Genomic DNA, 22,207 nt, shown 5'->3' with positions numbered 1-22,207 from the left:
ATTGTACCCTCGGACACCCCCAGGGCTAGCCCAGTGGTACCTGTCTCCATGCTTCATTCCAAATGTGAGAAACCTGAAATTAGGTTCTGTGTGTATTACGGGGGTTTAAATGCAGTCTCTAAAACTGATGCAAAACCCATTCCATGAGCAGAGGAATTGATTGACAAGCTGGGTGCAATCACGTTCGTAAGTACTTTTGATTTAACATCATGGCACTGGCAGATTGGACTCACCTAGGGATTAAAGGAGAGGTCAGCATTTTCAACCCCAGAAGGCCACTTCCAATCTAAAGTGATGACTTTTGGATTGAAAAATGCACCTTCCAAAGGTTGGTGAATCGAGTTATCTCAGGCCTGGACAACTTTAGTACAGCATATCTAGATCATATAGCTGTTTTTAATACCATCTAGGAGGAACGTCTGGTTCACCTGACAGAGGTTTTACAGACCCTGAATGATGCAGGCCTAATTATCAAGGCCATTAAGTTTCAGGTAGGGCAGAGTTCTGTTCTGCACTTGGGCCACCTTTTAGGTGGAGGCCATGTCCAATCTCTCCAACCCAAGATCTAGACTATTCTGGAGTGCGAGGTTCCAAAAACTCAAACTCAAGTCAGGGCCTTGCTTGGCTTGACTGGGTACTACAGGAGGGTTGTGAAGGGTTGTGGGATCATTGTGGACCTTGTCACTGTACTTACCTCCAAAAAGCATCCTTCTGGACCACAGGATGCCAAAAGGCCTTTGGCACCCTGGGCTCATCACCTGTCCTAAAGGTACCTGTCTATGGAAAGGAGGTGCCGCTCGAACTTTGGGAGCAAGCAGTTCTTACCCACTTTGTCCGTGAGGGAGCGTACTGTGAAGGCTGTAGCGATTTTCATCAGGCGGATTGCTTTACCAGCGCACCAGCGGGACTGCGAGTACCAGGGATCCAAGCGGCTCCTCACACGCCGCACCTGGTGGCTCTTCCCGGCTGGCCGCGCCTCCTGCCTGGGAGGCTAAAACCGCGACTCGCGGCCCCCGCTCCGCGGGTGCCGCTCGAACTTTGGGAGCAAGCAGTTCTTACCCACTTTGTCCGTGAGGGAGCGTACTGTGAAGGCTGTAGCGATTTTCATCAGGCGGATTGCTTTACCAGCGCACCAGCGGGACTGCGAGTACCAGGGATCCAAGCGGCTCCTCACACGCCGCACCTGGTGGCTCTTCCCGGCTGGCCGCGCCTCCTGCCTGGGAGGCTAAAACCGCGACTCGCGGCCCCCGCTCCGCGGGTGCCGCTCGAACTTTGGGAGCAAGCAGTTCTTACCCACTTTGTCCGTGAGGGAGCGTACTGTGAAGGCTGTAGCGATTTTCATCAGGCGGATTGCTTTACCAGCGCACCAGCGGGACTGCGAGTACCAGGGATCCAAGCGGCTCCTCACACGCCGCACCTGGTGGCTCTTCCCGGCTGGCCGCGCCTCCTGCCTGGGAGGCTAAAACCGCGACTCCCGGCCCCCGCTCCGCGGGTGCCGCTCGAACTTTGGGAGCAAGCAGTTCTTACCCACTTTGTCCGTGAGGGAGCGTACTGTGAAGGCTGTAGCGATTTTCATCAGGCGGATTGCTTTACCAGCGCACCAGCGGGACTGCGAGTACCAGGGATCCAAGCGGCTCCTCACACGCCGCACCTGGTGGCTCTTCCCGGCTGGCCGCGCCTCCTGCCTGGGAGGCTAAAACCGCGACTCGCGGCCCCCGCTCCGCGGGTGCCGCTCGAACTTTGGGAGCAAGCAGTTCTTACCCACTTTGTCCGTGAGGGAGCGTACTGTGAAGGCTGTAGCGATTTTCATCAGGCGGATTGCTTTACCAGCGCACCAGCGGGACTGCGAGTACCAGGGATCCAAGCGGCTCCTCACACGCCGCACCTGGTGGCTCTTCCCGGCTGGCCACGCCTCCACAGACCCCTGGCTATACAACAACGCCCCCGACGCGCAACGCGGGACGCGCGCGGGCGGGCGCCGGGCTAAGCCCGGGCAAAGGGCGGGCCGTTTTAGGCCGTTAGAGGCCGGGAGAGACCGGACCAGGCCTCCCCTCTAACATCCACGCTAAGCTGTCCCACACCCATCTCATCATGGCATCTAGAGCATTAAGGAGCAAGTCGGTGCAACATGGCGCAAGCACCCTGGAAAAATTCTTCCCCAAGGCATGCTCTCAAATCAGCAAGTGCCATTCATCCACGGACTCTCACCATGAGATGGAATCTGAAAGTGTGTTCCTGGAACTTGGAGAATCTGCCTCTAATGATGTCAGTACACCAATCACCACGGACGCTACCCATATGTCTCTGCTGGTTAGTATCGATCAGACTATTGAGTCGGTGCTCCGGCAGTTAAGAACTCCGGTTACACAGAGGGATCGGGTTTCCCCAGGGGCATCGGGGGTAGCCGACCACTCTGCTGCCTTGGACAATATGGGCACAAACACGCTGGAAGCAGGCCAACCGGCCCTGCCAATAGTCCTTGCAGATAGTGGTGTGTCTCAGCCCATAAAAAGGAAAAGGCCTGTTGAAATAGAGAGTGTAAAAAGGGCAAGATTTGTTGCACCTGCATCAACCCTTGGAGATAGTACTGATATTTCTGCCTCCCCCGAGCTTACTTCATCTGGGTCTGGGTTGGATCTTGGGGCTTCGCCAACTCCTGTGCTATCACCAGTGGCGGCGGGCCCATTTATTTTAGGTGGGTCAGCCTCAAATATTTCAGATGTAGTAATTAATTCCCTTGTAGCTATTATTAAAGACTTGTTAACCCCCATCACAGCTAGATTGGAGGCCATAGAGAACCTACTCCAGTCCCGGGAAAATGTCCTCGCTAGGAGTAGTCCTGGCGTAGCTTCCAACGTTCCTGTCACCATCAGGGAATCAATAGGGAATAGCTTGCCTCTTTCCACATTACCCCAGGCTTGCAGTAGGGTAGTGCCCAGTGCAAATGGTGCGCCTATCCCCCAGACGCTCACTTTGCTACCACTAGTACCTGGTCCCCCTGTTCCGGCTCCTAGGAGATCTAAGCCACCCCCTGTGCTGCGGCCTGTGCCGCAGACAGGGGTAACAACGGGTCCAAAAAATGCCCCAAGTGATGGTGGTGTTCCTCCCCCAGACAGTCGCAGGATGGTCAATCTGCCACCAGAAGCCGTTCCATATACGGCAATCATGGTGGGAGTACCTGAGCTAGCGGGTGGTGGTAGGGAGTCACAAGACTCCCTGCGTAACAAGGTTGTAAGCTGGCTCAATATCAACAGACCGCTGCCCCCAAGCTTGAAGGGTGAGGTCCTGATGGTAAGGAGGATACCGTGGATCGGCCCGACCAAAAAGAACAGGTCAGGGGACTGCATTGTCCTAAGCTTTAGGAGCCCACATGTTGCAAATTACATCTGCAACTGGCTTGTAAGGCCTGACAAGTCCGCAATAGAACTCGTACCCCTTTCTTACTTCTATCCTAGTGGTAGCAATACGGTGGGAGAGAGTGAGAAGGGATGGACTAGGGTGGGCTTTGCAGTAGATGGCTCCCGTTATAGATCAAGGCCTCCCCGATCAACTGTGCAGACAAACTTCTCACATCATAATAGGTTTTCCTGTCTGGATCAGGTCGATTGACCACAAACTAGGTCAATCCTGTTTCGCCCTGAGAACAGGGGGGATGCGGTGCAAGGCCCTGTGGGTTTGGGTGTGACCCCTTTGTTGGAACTAACCCGGCCCCAGGTTTTTAATGAGCGCGGGCCTGATACAACTGATAAATTGTGCCAGCTGAGTCCCCCCCTGGATATCGGGCCAGCCCATAATCCGCAAACAGGGACGGCAGAGCAGGTTCCCTGTGCTGCCGCCGCTGTCACCGGAATTGACGCCTTAGATGTCGGATGCCCCATGGCTACCGCGCATTCTCATGCTGAAGACCAGGGCAACCTGCCACCTGATCCAGGATTGAGAATTCTCTCCTGGAACGTGGCGGGAATTGCGAACAAGGAGGGCTCTCCTGATTGGGACTCCCTGGTGGGTGGATCTGATATCCTTCTCCTTCAGGAGACCTGGGCGAGGGCCGCTCATGTTAAGAGAGGGTTTGAAGTATTTGAAATCCCTGCTAAATGGGCTGGGAGGGGGAGGCCATCTGGTGGGTTGGCAATCTGGATTGCGAGTCACATTGGGTGTCAGGCGGAGCAAGTATGCACGGGTTCGCAGGACATCCAGTGTGTGAGGCTCACTTGGCCTGGCAAAACTCCGTGGGCCATCGTTAATGTTTACTCGCGCCCGGTTGCCCCGCCGAGTGAATCACCCACCTTAAATGATCTGGCTTCCTTCCTGGGCCACCTTCCGGGTGATTACAAGGTGGTACTTGGAGGAGACTTCAATTGCCACTTTGAGCCCCTGGAGGGCCTACTTGATGGTGCTCTTACGGCTGAGGATGACCATTGGGGGGTTCCACCCTCTTCTTCTCCTCACCCTAAAGCCTGGTCCCCTCTAGCCTTGCAACTCTTGTCCCTTACCTTGAATAGCGCGCTGAGGGCGTGTAATGGTCGTACTCCTTCCGACACCCCCTCGGTGTGCACTTTCAACAGGAAGGGCCATGAGTCGAGGCTGGATTATATTATGGTGGACATTTCACTTTGGCCTAAAGTGTTGGATTTTAGGGTTATTAAGAGGTCAGATAGCGACCACAACGCCCTTTGCTTAAATATTGTGTGCCCATCGCCCCTGACGGACCCATCCCCAGCTGGTCAAGAGGCTGAAATGGGGGACCTACTTCTGACCACAAACAGGCGCCGAGTCAAGTGGGGAAAGCTTGTGAGGTCGGAAGAGTCCATTAAGAAATTATATGAGCTGGCGCTCCCAAGCCTTATGGAGGTGGAGGCTCTCCTGAACGAACCAAGAACTGCGGTTTATTGTGAGAAACTTGGAAACGTCCACCAGGTCTTAGTGAGGGACTTGGCCGAGATATTTCACCCGGAGGTCCCAATTCGAAAGAAAAGGACCCCCCTCCCCACCTGGTACACCCCAGATTGCAGGGCAGCAAAATCTGACCTTATTGCAGCCATAAAGGAGGGGTTAGACAAGGCCAAAGTGCGTGACCTAAGGAACCACCATAAATCAGTGCTGGCGGCTGCAAGGGCCGAGTGGGACTGGAAGCACTGGCATGACCTCTACGATGCCCTCAAATCCAGGGACCCCCGGCAATTTTGGGCCCTTGTAAACAATGGGTCAGGGGAACTATCCAAAGCAATTGAGCCTAATATAGCCCCTGAAGTATGGGAGTCCCACTTTGGGGCTCTCTATCTAGACGCCAGTCCTTGCTCGGCCGCGGAGCTATATCTGCCTTCGGGTACCAAGGAGCCCGGAATGGAATTTTCCCTGGGGGAAGTGGAGCTTGCCATAGAACGCCTAGCAGTGGGGAAGGCGCCAGGTTTGGACAGGTTACCCGGGGATCTATTTAGGCACCATCCGGACATCTGGGGCCCATACCTTCTTGTTTTATTTAATGCCATCCTTGGAGGTATGGCGATCCCTGGGTCGTGGTTGGGGGCAGAGATTGTGCCCATCCACAAGAAGGGCTCCACTCTGCTCCCTTCCAATTACAGGCCTATAAGCCTTATAGATGTGCCCCAAAAGATCTTTGCGCGCCTCATTCTGGATCATCTCCTAGATTGGGTCGAGGCCAATGACATCTTGAGCCCTTTACAGGCTGGCTTCAGAAAGAACACGTCGACCATGGATCAAATCTTTCGCCTCCTTCTTTTGTACTGGAAGACGGTTACGCTAGAGGGAGGTCGACTGTACATGGTCTTCGTGGACCTGAGGTCAGCCTTTGACCTCGTCCCGAGGGGGAAGCTATGGGAGGTATTGCAGAAGCTGGGAGTTCCCCCCCATCTCCTTGGTATCATCATCAGACTGCATGAGAACAACTTTGCGGTAGTGAGGTGTGGGAGGAATGGCAGGCCGTCGGGGAAATTCCCGGTACGCCGAGGTGTCAGACAGGGCTGTGTTTTGGCTCCGACACTTTTCTGTCTGTACATCAACAGCGTCATTGAACACCTTGACGCTGACGGGGACAACGATGCTCCGGTTTTGGCAGGAAGGAGGGTCCCGGCAATTATGTTTGCCGATGACACCCTCCTTCTTTCCAAATCTCCTATGGGGATCCAGAGGATAGTGGATGGTTTTGGCCACTTTTGTAGACAGCATGGGTTGGAGGTGAACACGGAGAAAACTAAGTTCATGATCTTCAACCCACCGGCCAGGACCAGACCCAATCCAAAACTGGGGGGAACCAGCCTGGAAAGGGTTTCTACCTTTACATACCTGGGGGTCTCACTCCAAGAAAATCTGACTTGGGATTCCCAGGTGGCAAGATCTAGGCTGAAACTCTCTCAGTTATCGGGCGCACTCCTGAGGGTATCCAACAAGTCCACCTTTAAGCCTGTTAGCCCGGCTCTGGAAATGTACAGGACCCAGGCGAAGGCAGCTGCCTTGTATGGCAGTGAGCTGTGGGGCCACAAAGCTGGGAAGGCCATGGCAGGGGTGGAAAATTGTTTTCTTCGACGTCTTCTTGCTCTCCCGCAAGGCACACCACTCCTCCCCCTCAGACTTGACCTGGGCCTCCCGTCAATCGTAGAGGATCTACGGTCGAAGCCGGTGAAGTACTGGCACCGGTTATGGTCAACTGAGGAGCTGCACCACTACAGACAGGACCTCATACATGTCCTGAGGCTGGATGTTAACGGTAAAATCCCTTGGCTGGCGCTCATCAAATCGGAGTGCTCCAGCCTGAACTTGCCAGACCTTTGGGATGATCCTGCTCAGGCCTGTAGAAGGATCCCACGTAAAACCTTGGCACAGCTCTACAAGAATAAAACCCTTGCTGACATGGACTGCGCACATGACAATGGCACCCTGACGGATCGTTTTATTGCATCCAAAAATTCCTATCTTTTTGAATTTTTTATGGATTTTATTCATCCCCTTCTGGCGAGGAAACTCTACCTGCAATGGAGGTTTGGTACGCTCCCTACTAAAGTCTTTACCCATAAGTGGTCGCTAGGGGGCGACAAGCTCTGCCCATGCTGTAAAGTTAGGGAAGAAGATGACTTGCACATAATGTTTTGTTGCCAAGCTTATTGGAGCCCGAGGAGGCGTTGGCTAGCCCCTCTATGTCGAAACCTGGGCTTCAACAACTACCTACAAGCCTACAGGGTGCTGAAAACTAATACCCAGGGCCACATTGTGTTTGCGGTCTCCAAATTCCTAATGGCAGCATGGATAATAAGGAAGAAAATGTTTGGCTAAACTTCCTCTACCACGCTTCCTAAAAAAGACTGCAGGTTCAGTTGGGTTTTTATTGTACATTTTGTCTTTTATCTGTATTGTATTTTATTGCTTCTTTTATGGCCCATGTGGCCGAAATAAAGAATTTTTGGATTGGATTGAAAGGAGTTCATTGTCCAAACAGAGTCTTTTGAACATTGGGATTGGGGCAGTATTGTTACAAACAAATGAAGAGGGTCAGGATGAACCAGTGGCCTATATCAGCAGGCGACTCATCCCTAGAGAGTAGTGTTGAAGTGCCATTGAGAGGGAAGCCTTTGCTGTGGATTGGTCTCTGAAGAAGTTGAGACCCTACTTGTCTGGGGCTCACTTCAAGTTTAAAACCTACAACAGCTGTCTCAGATGGCTAATGTTGATGAGATAGGAAAGCCCCAAACTTTTGAGGTGATCCATTTCCCTACCGAACACAGACCAGGGACTTCCCATGCCTATGAGCTTTAAAGGGTTTTCCACTTAGACAATGAGAACTACTTGGGAATTGGTCTGGCGGGGAGTCATGTAGGAAAGAGCCCTTTTCTATGGTCAACCCCACACGTTTTGCTCTAATGCTGATGGTTATGACTGTGACCCCAGTGTCAGTGCTCTCTCTTGTTATTTGTGAATTTTCAATCCAAAGTGACAAGGAATTTACCCTCCTTATATGTCCATAGTATATGGTACCAGTGGTACCCAACGGATGGGTGATAAAGGGGTCCAAACGGCTTGAAACACTGTTTGCGCCACCCTGAGTGACCCAAATGTTCTACTAACAACAGGCCTGCCACTGCATACTGCAGGGCCAGTTCAAACTGCTTCAACTTGACTTTACCCTCAGCATATGTGGCAAAGCCAATGCACTATCTTTGTTATATGATATATCATTTATAAGGAAGGTCTCCTAAAGCCCAGGAGGCAGGGTACATTATATCAAAGGTGTGGACATGTAGGTGCAATCCTATATGACCCTATAGTGGCCTTTACCATAAAGGACACAATAAGCGATAGACGGTTCATAGGATAACATGGGCTGGCACCCGGCAAACCCGGGGTTCACAGCTGCACTATGGTACCACTTAAATATGTCATGTTTGGTATCAAACAACATGCATTCTTACCCCTGACACACATCCCATATTAAGGGTGATGTGGCATGCACCCAGGTGGCTATATTAGAGCTTGCCCAAGTGATTGCCAAAGCTTCCCCCTGCTCTATCTGGCAAGCCTGCACTTCCCATGCTTGCTTCTACCGAGTCAGGATTCTGACCTCCTGCTAGGCAGTGTGATCACTCCCAGGAGTCAGGAACAAAGGCCTGGGCAGGAAAGAGGTTACACCACCTCCCTCCCAGGCAGACTAGTAAAGTAACACATCAAGGTGATGAGATTCAAAGGCTGCACCATCTCTGACTTTCAGAGGAGGAGACAGCATTCCCCCTATGTCAGGCCCATTTGCACCAGGGCAGGCGGGAAATTAGAGAGTTCCAGGTAGAAAAGGTGACCCACACTACCAGTGTGGTCATCTCAGGGGCGGACTAGCTGTAGGTCCTAGCATTCTATTGGCTACTTACTAACACACAAGAGGACTTGCAGAAAGCAAAAAAGGGATACCATGCACCTTTGGCAATGCTCCTGGGATTGCCTGACCAAGACTTGTCCTAGGCTGTCTCTCGGTTACCCCAGAAAGAGGACCTCTGTGGAACTCTGAAGCATCCTCAGACTCCCCTGGACTAGTGGATGAAGCAGAGTTTGCGTGAGTGTTAGGTGGGTTTGGAGTAGGACCCAGCTCGGGTTGCCACCATTCACTGTTACATAAGGTGATCTTGCCTTTCCCAAAGATGAGTACTTCTGTCTTGGCTGCTGTGTTGAGTTTGAGACAGTTGTTGTTCATCCAGATGGCCACATCCTTCATGCATCTTTGGAACTTGTCTTTGAGGGTTATAGGGTGGTTTGTCAGGGAGAGGATGAGTTGGATGTTGTCGGCGTAGGAGATAATGTTGAACGGTAGCTCCTTACAATGTTAGCTTGGGGTGTCATGTGTGAATGAATGTACTGGCCATGTGCTCTCTTGGAAACTGCATTAATTGAAAGTACATTAGCACCATCTCTGGTCCTCAGTGTCCTGATTGCCGTTAAAATGCACCCGAACAGCAGAGAAGAGGGGCGTCCACTTGCCTATCTCATCACAACTCGCTAATCAAGTACAACTGCTGGGTGGATTTTGTCTGTGTGGTACAGTATTTTAAGATGACATCTACATGCCTCTTGCAGCTACGGCTCTGAGAGGTTGGAGGGGAAGGCAGTGCTTCCTAGTGCTTGGCTCACCATGATGCTAGCTGGTCTGTGGTGTTAGAGTAAAGATTAATGTTCATATATGTGTGTGATAAATTAGCACAAGTCGGCGACAAAACAAATTTACTGGGCCTTTAGTCAGGTTGCACTGAAAGCTAAAGAAATGAGGCTGTTAAAAGTTGCTCTCTCTGCGTTATTTCTCGTTCTTTTTTCTGTGTTTTTCCTTTTTCATAAAATAGACACAAACTTGCCTTTTCCATGGTGTTATCATCTTAAGAAGCCTGCCTGAGACATTCATGAAATGTTGCAAATGTTCAAGGCTGATGCTGCCTGCTTGTTCAATGTTACACATATTCATTGTTTAATAGTTCATTGTTTAGAAGTGTAATGTAATTTCCCCTTCTATGTAGGTTAAAGGGGATCATTACTTATTATTTTTAGGAAGGTTCCTAGAGTGAGAATGTTTTATGTAACACAATTTCTGCAATGTTTACTGCTTTGAGTCATGTAACTTTCATTAGTTAAGCCTCATGTTACCACCTCATATTATGTTGGAGCATGATTCCCTACTCCTGTGAACTTATAAAATGTGTTACTTTGAAGATGAGTGCCAGACCTTCCTTTCCTGCTACATATGACTGAGAGAAAGATACTTCCAAGAACACTTTGGTTTTCCTCAGGAGGGTCAGCTGACGAAGTTGATGTGGGACTTTTTTCGAAGCATCTAGGATTTGAATATCCCGCTCTTACAATGTGGGGGGCAGATCTACAAAGATTTGACTGAACACAACGCAGCAAGACAACTTTCTGCACTTCGTCAAATGGAGAGGGCAGGAATGTCCCATATAAATTAAGATATGGTGCATTCCTGCTCTCCTTCTTTGCTAGCACCATGAGTGCAGCCTAGCATCAACGTAGGCATCCTTGTGCCATTGTGAAACAGTGCCTGCGTTGAGCCAATTCCTGCACAAAAATAATCCTCAGAGGTTTTTTCCTCTTTCCATGTGTGCTGCAGAATGCAATACACTTAGAGGAAAAAATGAGAACAAAACATATCGCTTCTTCTTACATCTCACCTAGCGTAATATTTTGACGCATTCTCAGGTTTACTAGTGTTAATAAATCTGCGAATGTGCCAAAAACCATGGGTGAATGCGTAGGAGCACCCATGATCCATCCATGAAATGCTTTCCCAGGGCAGAATAATGCAAGGCAGAGACTTGCATTACTCCAAATTTACCATGCCATGCAATGCCAGGCAAGGTGGGTCTGCATGGCCTAGTAAATCTGACTGAAAGGCTTGCATTGCCTAGCGTCACCTTGCATGAAACAAGGACAACACAAGTCGTCCATAAATCGGCACCTGGATTTTAACAGTTCCAAAAGTGTCAGTTTGGTTCAACAGAGGAAGAGTCTTCTTGATGACTTGGGGATAATAAATCAGACTAAATAAGGTTATAGGTTTTTCTTAACAATTTTACATTATGGATTACTTTGACAAGTACTGTTACCTTGAAATGTTTGAACAGCTTGTGTGTGGCTTCTATTTTAGTGCTGAAGTGTGGGATTACCCTGCAAGTAACAATTGCTTGGAAGGCCTGAGAAGCAGTGGCGGCTAGAAACTGTGGTATCCCATACCCTATAGCCACAGGAAATCATCCTGAAAGGAAAGGGGTTGCAAACGTAAAATTGCCCCACCATCTGATCATTGCCCTGAGGCACTTACTTGAAATATAGTGGATGCAATTTGCACATTGGCAACCAGCACATGTATAATCAATTAAAGCATGGGCAAACTACCTACCTGGAATCATGTTCCAGAAGTTTGCACCCTAAAAGGAACAAACCACATGCTTGTAACCAGGGCCACCCAGCTATGACACAGGTGGTGATCGCCTCCGTGATCTCTCACCTAGATTACACAAACTCGATCTATCTGGGCCTCCCTCAGTACCTTATGAAACGTCTTCAGATGATGCAAAACCACGCAGCCAGGCTGATTTTGAGTCAGCCCAGATGGCAATCAGCCACCCCACTTTTGAAGAAACTTCATTGGCTCCCTGTGGCTCAGCGCTGTTACTTCAAAGTTGGCTGCATGATTTTTAAAGCGCTTCATTGTAAAAGTCCTAAAATTATTATGAAACTTATTATGAAGTATGCCCGTCCCGAAATCTGCGCTCGGCTCACCAAGGCCTTCTACAGATACCATCTTTTAAACGCAAACGCTCGGGAGGTTGCAGATTCGGCACATTGGCCCCTCGCTTGTGGAATGCCTTCCCCCCTGAGATCCGGCTATGTCCGGACCTCATGTAATTTAGGAAAACCTTAAAAACCTGGCTCTACCAACAAGCATTTCATTAACTCTGCAGGCTTACAACTCTGACCTCGTCCTTTGTCTTCAATAGCGCCAGGAAACCAATCGGTGTCAGTGCACTTAATAAATCATTATTAACATAACATAACCCAAGAGCAGTGTTGTCTTTTAAATGATTATCATCTAGCCACTCCTATTTGTACCAAGGACAAGGGTGCATCTAGCCACTCCTATTTGTACCAATGACAAGGGTGTGTACAGGAGTCACACATTCCTTTAACATATGCTCCAATCTGCCTATGGACAGCTCCCTTCTTATCATGACTCCCATCACCCGTCCTTCTCAAACTATTGACAAACTATAATTTCTATCCTTGACACAATAACCATGCTGAAACATCTCCCCCCTTAATCCAGCCATATTTGTCAGTATAATTCTTAGCTTAGCTTGTCTGTACTGAAGGAAATGCTCCCAAATCCTGTCCTATCATGCCTCGGTGGACTAACATTTTTGATTGTTGTAACGTATGCCATATAGAATCTTAATGCTACCCTACAGCTGCAAACGTCAGTGCACGGGTGAGTGCTGTGCATCGCCTTTACAGGAAATGAGGCGTGCTTCTTTCACAATTGTGAGAGCACGGAAGAAGGAATAACCTTCAGGGTTTCCTTTCTTGATATTTTGTTTTCTTCCCTCACTGGAATGTCATCAAACCACATCTTGATAACCTTGGAAGGAGACATTTCACATAGCTACATTGTTAAACATACTGTTCATAAAATCCAAAACACAAAAGGAATTAACAGAGTGAAAAAGTGCGTGCAAGCAAGTGTAATAAATAGCCAGAAAGGAGAAGGTAAAACCTGACAACAATTAATTGTAATCTAAAAAAAGAGAACAAGGGACACTTGTGTGGCTTAAAGCAAACTGCTGTAATGTGACATAATATGGTAGGTGATCAGGGCAACAGATTTCTGGGCGTGTTTCTTGCTCTGGAGTCACTGGAAGTCTTCAAGGATGAAACGTCATTACCCTCAGGTCCCTTTTGTCCTCGTCCCATTCATTACTATGTGGAGATGACCATCTCCACATAGTAATGAATGGGACGAGGACATAAGGGACCCGCAGTAATGAAGATTACCAGTAAGTAATAGAGCATTACTGCGTTGCTATCCCTGAACCATGGGTGTTGGAGTAAAGATAAAGGGTCACCCACGCCCGGTGTGGGACTGAAGGTTCCACGTGCTGGAGATCAGAAATGCCATAACCAGAATCCTTGTCCAAATCAAAGAGGCTGAAGAGATGAGGTAGATCACAGAATGGCCGTCCTGCAAATGAAGGTAAACTCCAACAGAATGGGACATGGACGTTCTAGCTAAGAATTGAAAAAAATATGTAAACACATTGTGACAAATCAAAATCGCCAGTTGTGGTTCCAAACACCAAATCCAGCCAAATTCAGTCAATGAAGCTTTACAGTACTTTATTTACCAGTACTGCATATATGTGTTCCATCTTTTTTCTTGTCCACACGTGCAACCTGCAATAAATTCAGTTATACTTGTTTTTATAAAAATGCATAGGGGAATATATACAAGGAAACGTTGGAGTGCAGAGCTGCGCCAAATTTAGCAGCGCCCCGCTCCAACACTTCTAAAATGCAGGGATGCGCTATATTTACAGCAATACAATGCACCCCTGTGTTTTCCCTAGCACTGGTGCTAAAATTAGCTGCCTAGTGCCAACGCAGGCACCCTTGACCCATAGTCCAAGGGTCACTGCGTTGCTGGGAATGATTGTTTATGTCCAGGAAGGTGTCCCTTCCTGCACATAAACAATCAATAATGGTGATGTGGTACTTTTATATGTGTTGCATTCTGCAGCACACATAGAAGTAGCAAAGCGTCATTATTTAATGATTGTTTATGGGACACCTTCCTGCACATAAACAATCATTAATGGTGCTTTGCTCTTTCTGCAGCACCCATGATCTTGCAAGGTGTTAGTTTTTGGCGTTGCCTCAGATTTACACCCCCTTGTAAATCTTGGGCATCGTAAAAAAGCAATGTTTTTTGTAGTGGAATGCCCACAGCAACACCCATTGCACGTCACTTTGACGCAAAGTGATGCATGTAAAAAAGGCGCATTTACAAGGCGCTGTTAAGCCACAAAAAGTGGCTTAACGCCACATTGCAAATATGGAGAGGGGCATACCGCCACCAGAACGTCACAAAAAGTGACGTTCTGGTGATGCTATTCCCTTGTAAATATACCCCACAGTTTCTTATATTAAGAATGTCATAGGGACTGGGGCACAGAGTAATTGGATTGAAGAAACCCAACTTAAAAAGGCACAGCAGGGACAAGGAAGGCTTAAGGGAATGACGAATAATTACACATTTTAGGATTCAGACCACAATAAAGTGATTTAAAATGAGATGTAAAAAAACATGATTTGTCTTTCTTTTCTAGTTGTTTGCTTTTCCGTTCAGGCATTAAATGGCAAATAATCGTCGCACAATATCGGATTTCAAATGAAGAATTGATTGACAACAGCTTGATGAATGGTGCCCGGATTCTCGCGACAGCTCGGGGTTTTAATTTAAGCTCCACGTCCAGAGTGAGGAAGAGATGTAAAAGCTGTGCCTTGTAATAACATCATGCCCATTTCGTTTTCATGTATGTTTGCACATTTGAACATTTCTAGCTCACACGCCAAATATGCAGCGGAGCCAGATAATCTCTGGTAGGTTAGCATTATACAGATCCATAACCCGTATTGTTTTGCATACAAAAATTATAAATAAATATTGCATAAATAACTACGAAGCATGTGATATATATTTCTAGCAGTCTCTCCTAGTTCACATTTTTTTTAATGATTTTTTACACAATGTGTAGTTTTGTTCGATGAAAGGAACGGGAGAAATAAACAGAGCATCACTTTGAGGCGTTTTTCCTTGGGACACACCAGCCTTACCGTGTGCAAATTGATATGGTTGCACCGGTAAGCTTTATTACTTGTGACATGAGCCTATGACACTTTATAAAAAGAGGTAATCCGGAACAATCTCTAGGTAATTAACACCTAGATAAACAAACATAAATTTCTACATTGCATTTATTTGGACTACCACTCAAATATGCGTGAACCATGCTTTTTTAATTAAAAGATAAATCTGCGTGACACTTAGCCTCAAACTTAATTATTCAGCATAGTATAATAAAAATAGAGCCCATTAAATGTCTCTGGCTCTGTATTCCTGTATTAACAGCAAAACACTTCACTCTGGGATCATTTCAATTTCCATTCTCCTTTTGCTGTAATTTCCGTGTTCTCTGAGTGTTTTTTATTTTATTTTAACACATCTAACAATAGCAACAGGTTAAAACCCACAGAACGTTGCCCAGTCTCTTAACAGGCATGCTCAACTGGGGTGCATTTTTTTTAAGGCACTACACTGTATTTTTGCCAATTTTCATAACCCCCCTCAAAGCATGCTTCCCTTTTGGGAGCAGTTGCAGTAATTTTCAGAAAGGTAAACCATAATAATTTCATTGAGATTGTGTTTATGATTCCCAGATAGAAGCTCAGCAGCGGGGCTTAAAAAAAAAACTTTAAAACTCTTATAAAGCCTCATTGAAGTTCAGCTGACGCTTGTCGTGTTTGATCTACCACGCCTCAGCATCCGCCAACTACACAGCTGTTCACGGACGCCTGTTAGGGTTCTTCACTGGTCTCAGGGCTCATGAAGGCAAAAGAAGGAACAGCATGTAAAGAGGGCACTTGATCTTTCCCTAGTTTTTTAGTTCCAGTGTGGACTACTATTCTTGTATCCTCTTAATAGCAAATCGGAGGATGCTGTGTGGCTAAGATGACACAATGGGTCAATGCTGCAGTATCATGAGGGACTTAACGGGAGTGTGATATAACTTGCACTAACCATAGCATTCTTGTGAATTGACATCAGTGCTACTCTTACTAGGCAGAAAGACCCATTCACCTATCCTCACAACAATTTGTTATGCACCTCTGTCATTAACCCCCAGATGCATCAAAGTTATGTTTTGCGAGTCCTTAATTGCGAATTCTAAGGATTCGCTATTAAAGACTCGCAAAACGGGAAGCATGTAGGAATCGGAATGTTATTTGCGATTCCTACTGATTCCTTATTTGCGATTCGCTAATTGTGAATCGCAAATAAGGAATGGCTTTCCCATTCATTCCTATGGGCCTAAAGGCCCATAGGAATGAATGGGGAGTCATTCCTTATTTGCGATTCGCAATTAGCGAATCGCAAATGTGCCGCAATTTCAAGGGTGCCAGGGTGTCCAAAGGACACCCTGTTGCACCCCTGAAATGGTAATGTTCACTGGTGTTGCGCACACACATATCCCAAGGACGTGTGTGTGTGTGTAATATACAACTGAGAAAAATGCACTAAAGTGCATATTTCTAAGTTTTTGCTATTTACCACGTAGTTTGAATTCGCGGTAAATAGCGACCCCAGATTGCGAATTCACAATCTTGGAATGGTTCATGCATTGCATTTAAGGAATCGCAAATTGCGATTCCTTCGATTCCTTAAATGCAATCGCAATTTGAGAACTCGCAATTATTTGCGAATTCTTTATTGCGAGTGCATGAACCCTTGATGCATCTCAAATGCCATTTTTGCGGGCGCAAACGGCCGAATTTTGCGATTCGCACCGTTTGCGCTTGCAAAAATGCTTGATGCATCTACCTCTAAGTCTTTTAAACACCCCATGCCTCATTACTAAAGTGAATAATGACACCTCCCAATGCAGTGTAGTCTTGATGCTGGTACGTTGTAAAAGTGCAGTGATGTCTTACATTTAAAATCCTCAGGGATACAACACAGCTCTGGAATGTACTGCATTATTATTGAAACACTGGTGGAATTGATTTACATTATATAAATGCCCAATGGAAATTAATTACTCCCCAGCCCTTGACAGAACTTTCAACCTCTACTAAGGGCACTGGGATGCTGGATGTTCAGCTCCATTGGTAGCCATGAGGTCCAACTGATTAGATTTACCACGATGCCCCTTCCTCATTGCAAGTTTCTGAGAATCTCTGGTGGTGTCAGTAACACCATTCAAAGATTCTGAGATTTACGTAAAGTTTGATGTGGGGGCATAACTGTTAGGGATAGTGTGGGTTAACCCCATAAATAGTTTTACAGTCCTCCAAGTTAAAACCCTTCTCATCAATCATATTTATCTTGACTCATGAAGTTCCAGGGTTGTGCCCATTTCCAGCTCAGGGCATCAACTCATTCTTGCTGAAAAGAGTGCTGCCAGTTAAGATGTATGCAAATATTTTCGACTGATATTCAACAGTGGGATCTAAACATTCCATATCCTGGTGGCTTCCCAATTTTTTAATACATTTTAGCCAAACACAAATGGATCTCACACACTTCACAATATCTTTTTGAACATTAAATATTATCAGAAAATTGGGATGTTGATGTTCACCAAGACATGGCAAAGGAGGAATAATGGACACTATTGCCATGAGCCCTGATATTCGTATGCTATACATTTCCTTTCCCAGCGTTAATGTAAAAGATTTTGCTTTCAAGGGAATCAGAATAATCTATAATGATTGCATCCATTTTGTCTTTGACTTAACCAGTTGTTAAATGTCCTTTCACTAGCTGTAGGCCCTTGCCTGGGGCTCTCGGATAAAACTGAGGCGGGGTATTTAATGACTTATATTGTCCTTTGAGGCGGACTATCATGCCATAAAGCTGAACTGTCTGTTAATTGCTAATAGCCCCACTATATTTTGGATTTCTTGCTCATAAAAATGTTTCGGTAATTGCAGGCTCTCGGTGTTGTTAGATGTGTCGTGACCCTGGGGTTCAAATTAACCTAAATTTCCTTTTTGATCTTCTTCAAAAATTAATTCGTACTTTTTGCAATCAACTCGGACATTTTATATTCCATTTAAAAAAGGTGCTAAAGTGAGGTATTAATAATTATTCCATTGTGTAGTAGATGCAAAAATCAGACCATCCATTTCTGTACATGCTTTAAGGACAAAAGCATAAAATGAACCATACAGGAAGCAAAATTACCTCACCGTGGTGGCAAGTTAGGGGCACGTTCATTTTTCATTTTTTTCAATTTCTTTGATATGCATTACCTTAATGGATACTCAGAATGTTTTAATTTAATATACACATTCTATAGAGAAAATTAGTTCTATATGAAAAGTTGAGTGTCCAGTCTGGTTAAGAAAACACATTTCAAACTGTTTAAAATCAATATTAGAAAAATATTTTCTTGACAATCTTTATATCTGGTTTGTTAGTTATATATGTAGGTCTATGAAAATCAATTAGTTCTACATGACAAAACTGTTTGCCACAATAGTTTAATTAAGCACAATAGTATATATAATATACATACATATAAGTTTATACTGTACAATTAGTCAGTTAATCTTAAGGAGCCCGGAAATGGTCCGTACACATAGAGTTTGATGCACCACGGTAACTGCCTATCAGCCAAAGATGCAAATGGTAATTCAAATTGAAATTTTATAAATATGCAAAAGAATAAACCTGTCCCTGACAAACACAAGCGAGTAGTAAAACGTTGTTTTTCCCCAGAGGTAGAGGTCTTATTGCGTAAAACACTGGATAACGGTACTGCTTCAAAGACATTTTTATTCTAACAGCAGAAAAAAACAAGTCATTGCTGAGAAAAAAAACAACTTTTAATACTTCTATACCAGAATAAAATTCTGTCAACTGATGTATTGTAATAATAAATAATGACCAAGAATAAACTTTAAATACAAAGTTTTCTACTTGTTACAAGCATAGCAACAAAATCCTCTACTCTATTGGTCTTGGAGTTTCCTCCAAGATAGATTTTCTTGTTTCTCCATGTAGGAATGTAGACAGTATTATGACCAGTATCACAGACTACAGAAGTTACAGAGAAAGAACGTGACATGTTTAGATATGAGAAGCAAGGTGGTACTCAGAAAGGACAATTCCTCACTGATTCTGTCACTTGTTTGTGTTACAGGTTACAAACGCTCTGGAAAATGGTCTATGTGGGAGAAGGAGGAAGGTTGGGGGGACAGTAGCACCTGACTGAATGGATTCAACACACACATCACAAAGAACAGGAGGATGTTTTCCAGTGTCACAAACATAATTATTGCCTGTTGTATCTGAAACTGCTCAGAAGACACAAAAAAGAATACTGAAAAAGCTCAAAAAAGTGCAAGAAATGGAATGTGTTATTCTTACTTTCAGGGTTTTTTTTCTTTTTTTCGCTAAGATACTGAATGCGGCGCAAACACACAAAAGCAAGCGACTGACAAGGTCACCAAACACAGTAGTGCAGTTAAAACCCTATAGCTTACTACAGTCAAAGTTTTCAATAACATTTCAGTCCCCTCAGGAGGACCATAGAAACAGTTGCATTAAGTTCATCAACTCGATTTTAGTAAGGCAGTGAGAACTATACTAGAAAAAGCAAGTAAGCAGCTCCCTCTGTGTCGCGTGGGTCCGTGCTGAGCCATGTGGTTTGATACTGTGCCGGCACCGCGTTGGCACAGATTCTTCAGGTGGGTGACGTCTTTTCCAGGCTGTGTGCCAACATGCCACTGTTTCAGCCTGAGGCAAGCTTGCAGGTCTCAGGCTTGAGTTAGAGAGTGGATTATTTGACTATCTGTTATATACACTGGTTTCAGTCTAGGAGTTCTAGCAAACTGCGTTAGGCAGAGCTGACACATTAAGGCCCTGGGGTTTACTCTGTGCTCCCAGATAGTGATGGGTGAAATGTCCAGTTTTCTTTTTCCACAAATGTCTTTTTCACTGGGCAGAAACTGCGATTCTCCTCCTGCGTCTCCTTAGAGGTAACATTTTCTTTCATTCCTACTCCAACTCTGCTGAAATACACTGACTTTTAAGTTTGAATGATTGGGGTTGGAAAGTTATTCTTTCACGATTATTGTAAATGGAAAACAACCTTGTCCTGACAAATAATACATTAAAAGGGCCAGCATTATATTCCACTGTAGCTAATTTGCAATAGAACATTTGCCATACGTACAAACACACATATATTTCTATATATATATGTACCATCTTCAATGTATATATACATATATATGTGTACCTATGTATATCTATATATATGTGTGTGTATATATATATATATATATATATATATATATATATATATATATATATATACACACACACACAAATACAAACACATATTTATACATATATAATGTACAGGCTTGCTAAAGCTGCATATATTGTGAAGAAGTTGCTGCATTTCGAAGAACCCACTCCGTAGAAAAGCCACAGTCTGCACAAATATAGAACACATTTGTTATTTGTTTTACAAAAACAAAGCAATATTTCTCTGAAACACTGTTTATCTTCATTAAAGACAGAACACACAAAGTTTACATTCATAAGTATTAGTTCAGGCTACTTCTTAAGAGCGTTCTTGAGAAAGAAACTCCTGCACTGTGTCTGTAACACACGAAAAAAATTATATAAACGAAAACGAAACATGACTAGCGGAATCATTCATTCAAGTACCTAAAGAAACCAAATCTTCTGTGATGCTATTAAATTCTCTCAGCCTGGGTCCTGCTACAGGGAAGGCTGGCTTTCTTCGCCAAACAGAGCCCTCCTGCTCGGCACCTGCCTCCTACTGTAACTCATTTCACTACAAAAAAAACTGATTAACAGATTCTGCCTCGATTCAGCCAAATGTATTCTAAAAAAAGAACATTTCTCGACATATCTCCAAAGCTTGTCATTCTAGCCCATTGATTTGTTTGACCGTTTTAAAAAAAAATAAGAAAAGAACTGAAAATGCACAACGCCAATCCCTCTCAGTCCAGGTCAGGAGTGACCCCAGCTCGTGGCCGTCTAAGATTTCTCCTTTAGTGCAGTTGCAACACCACTTGAATCGATTTTCTCTGCAATGACAGCTCCAGCCAGACTGGCACCAGGACAGTCTACCAACACATCTCATTACTATGCTAGGCAAATGACAGCAGCTGGTGTCATATTATAAAGGTGTTTTCAACAATGAAAACGCAGCCTTTCCATCTTCAAGGCAACATTAAATCATTGCCATGCTATCTTATTTCTGTTAAGAGCATTATTTTTGGACAAAGGCTACTTTAAAGTTTGAAAGGCCCTGCTTTTACAATAAATACCGACCTCCTCATATTTTTTAAATAGCTGTTCCGTTATCCCACCTGCGTTGCTTGGAAGTGTCTGTCGCCAGGTAACAGTTTTGCAGCCATGCCTCGTGGGCGAAGGTGGGGGTGGTTTGCCTCGAATAGTCTCGGCATTACTGGGAATTCCAAACGTGTTCTTTGCCCGGAATGCCGTTAGCACACCCTTGTCCAAATGCATATCTAAAAAATCGTGTAAAATAATATTGCAATATACAGATTGATTTGTTCAGCTGCATTACTCTTGGGCACTGTTGCCCTCCTCTGTTAGCTCTAAAGAACTCCCGGGTTTCACAGACACAGGTTCCTCGGAGTTCGCAGAAGTCTCTGAGTCAACTCGGGAGCGCTTGAACCTGCGGTCTGGATACTGGCTGTTGTCAAAAGGCATGCGGTGGACACACAGAACATGGGTCTTCAGGTTCCCCTTCTGAGAGGCACTGTATGGGCAGTATCTGCACTGGAAAGGCCGGTGACCTGTGGGCAGAGAGGCACATGGTTAACTATTGTGGCTGTCCAGTTTACTGAGAACATTAGAGAATATATACTTATAAGAAAGCAGATTTTACTACTGAGCGAAAACATTTATTATTATTAACAGTGGGATAACACATTTTCAGTTTATTACCAGCTAGAGTAAAATTGATATGAGAAACACTGTTTACTGTTCAAAATTTAAATTACAATTACTTAACACATGGAAACAACTACTCTCTTCATAGTCAGAGGGTCTCTTCAATGTGATTTTAACTTACATCACAAATATAACGCGTTTCATCCTAGTTTTGGTTAAATAAGATAAAAATATTTAAAAAAAACTTAAAACAATTCAATGGCATAAACTGTACAGGCAGATGAGCAGAGTGTAATATGCTATTTTTTTACCATTGCTGGGGGATTTGAGTGGCATAATGACCCATTGGAGGCTTTGCCTCTTATGAGCCATGTGATTTTAACTTACATCACAAATATAATCCGTTTCATCCTGGTTTTGGCTAAATAAGATTTTAAAAAAACAAAAAAACTTAATATAATTCAATGGCAT

At 45.1% G+C, this 22,207-nt stretch overlaps 1 protein-coding gene across 4 annotated transcripts in view; it reads right to left on the bottom strand.

The window, feature by feature from the left end:
* Positions 1-18,593: 18,593 nt before the first annotated feature.
* Positions 18,594-22,207, bottom strand: part of ZNF536 (zinc finger protein 536) — a 1,021,749-nt gene continuing 1,018,135 nt past the window's right edge. For 3 of the 4 annotated variants that reach the window (XM_078671206.1, XM_078671207.1, XM_078671208.1), the window contains one exon: positions 18,594-21,639. In XM_078671206.1, coding sequence (XP_078527332.1) covers positions 21,404-21,639 — 236 coding nt within the window. In that variant the 3' untranslated portion in view covers positions 18,594-21,403. The remainder of the gene's footprint in view (positions 21,640-22,207) is intronic. The other variant, XM_078671209.1, reaches the window with a different exon arrangement.

The sequence above is a fragment of the Lissotriton helveticus genome, chromosome 12, assembly GCF_964261635.1.
Source record: "Lissotriton helveticus chromosome 12, aLisHel1.1, whole genome shotgun sequence".
NCBI classification, from domain to species: domain Eukaryota; kingdom Metazoa; phylum Chordata; class Amphibia; order Caudata; family Salamandridae; genus Lissotriton; species Lissotriton helveticus.
This window is presented reverse-complemented; position numbering and strand designations above follow the sequence as displayed.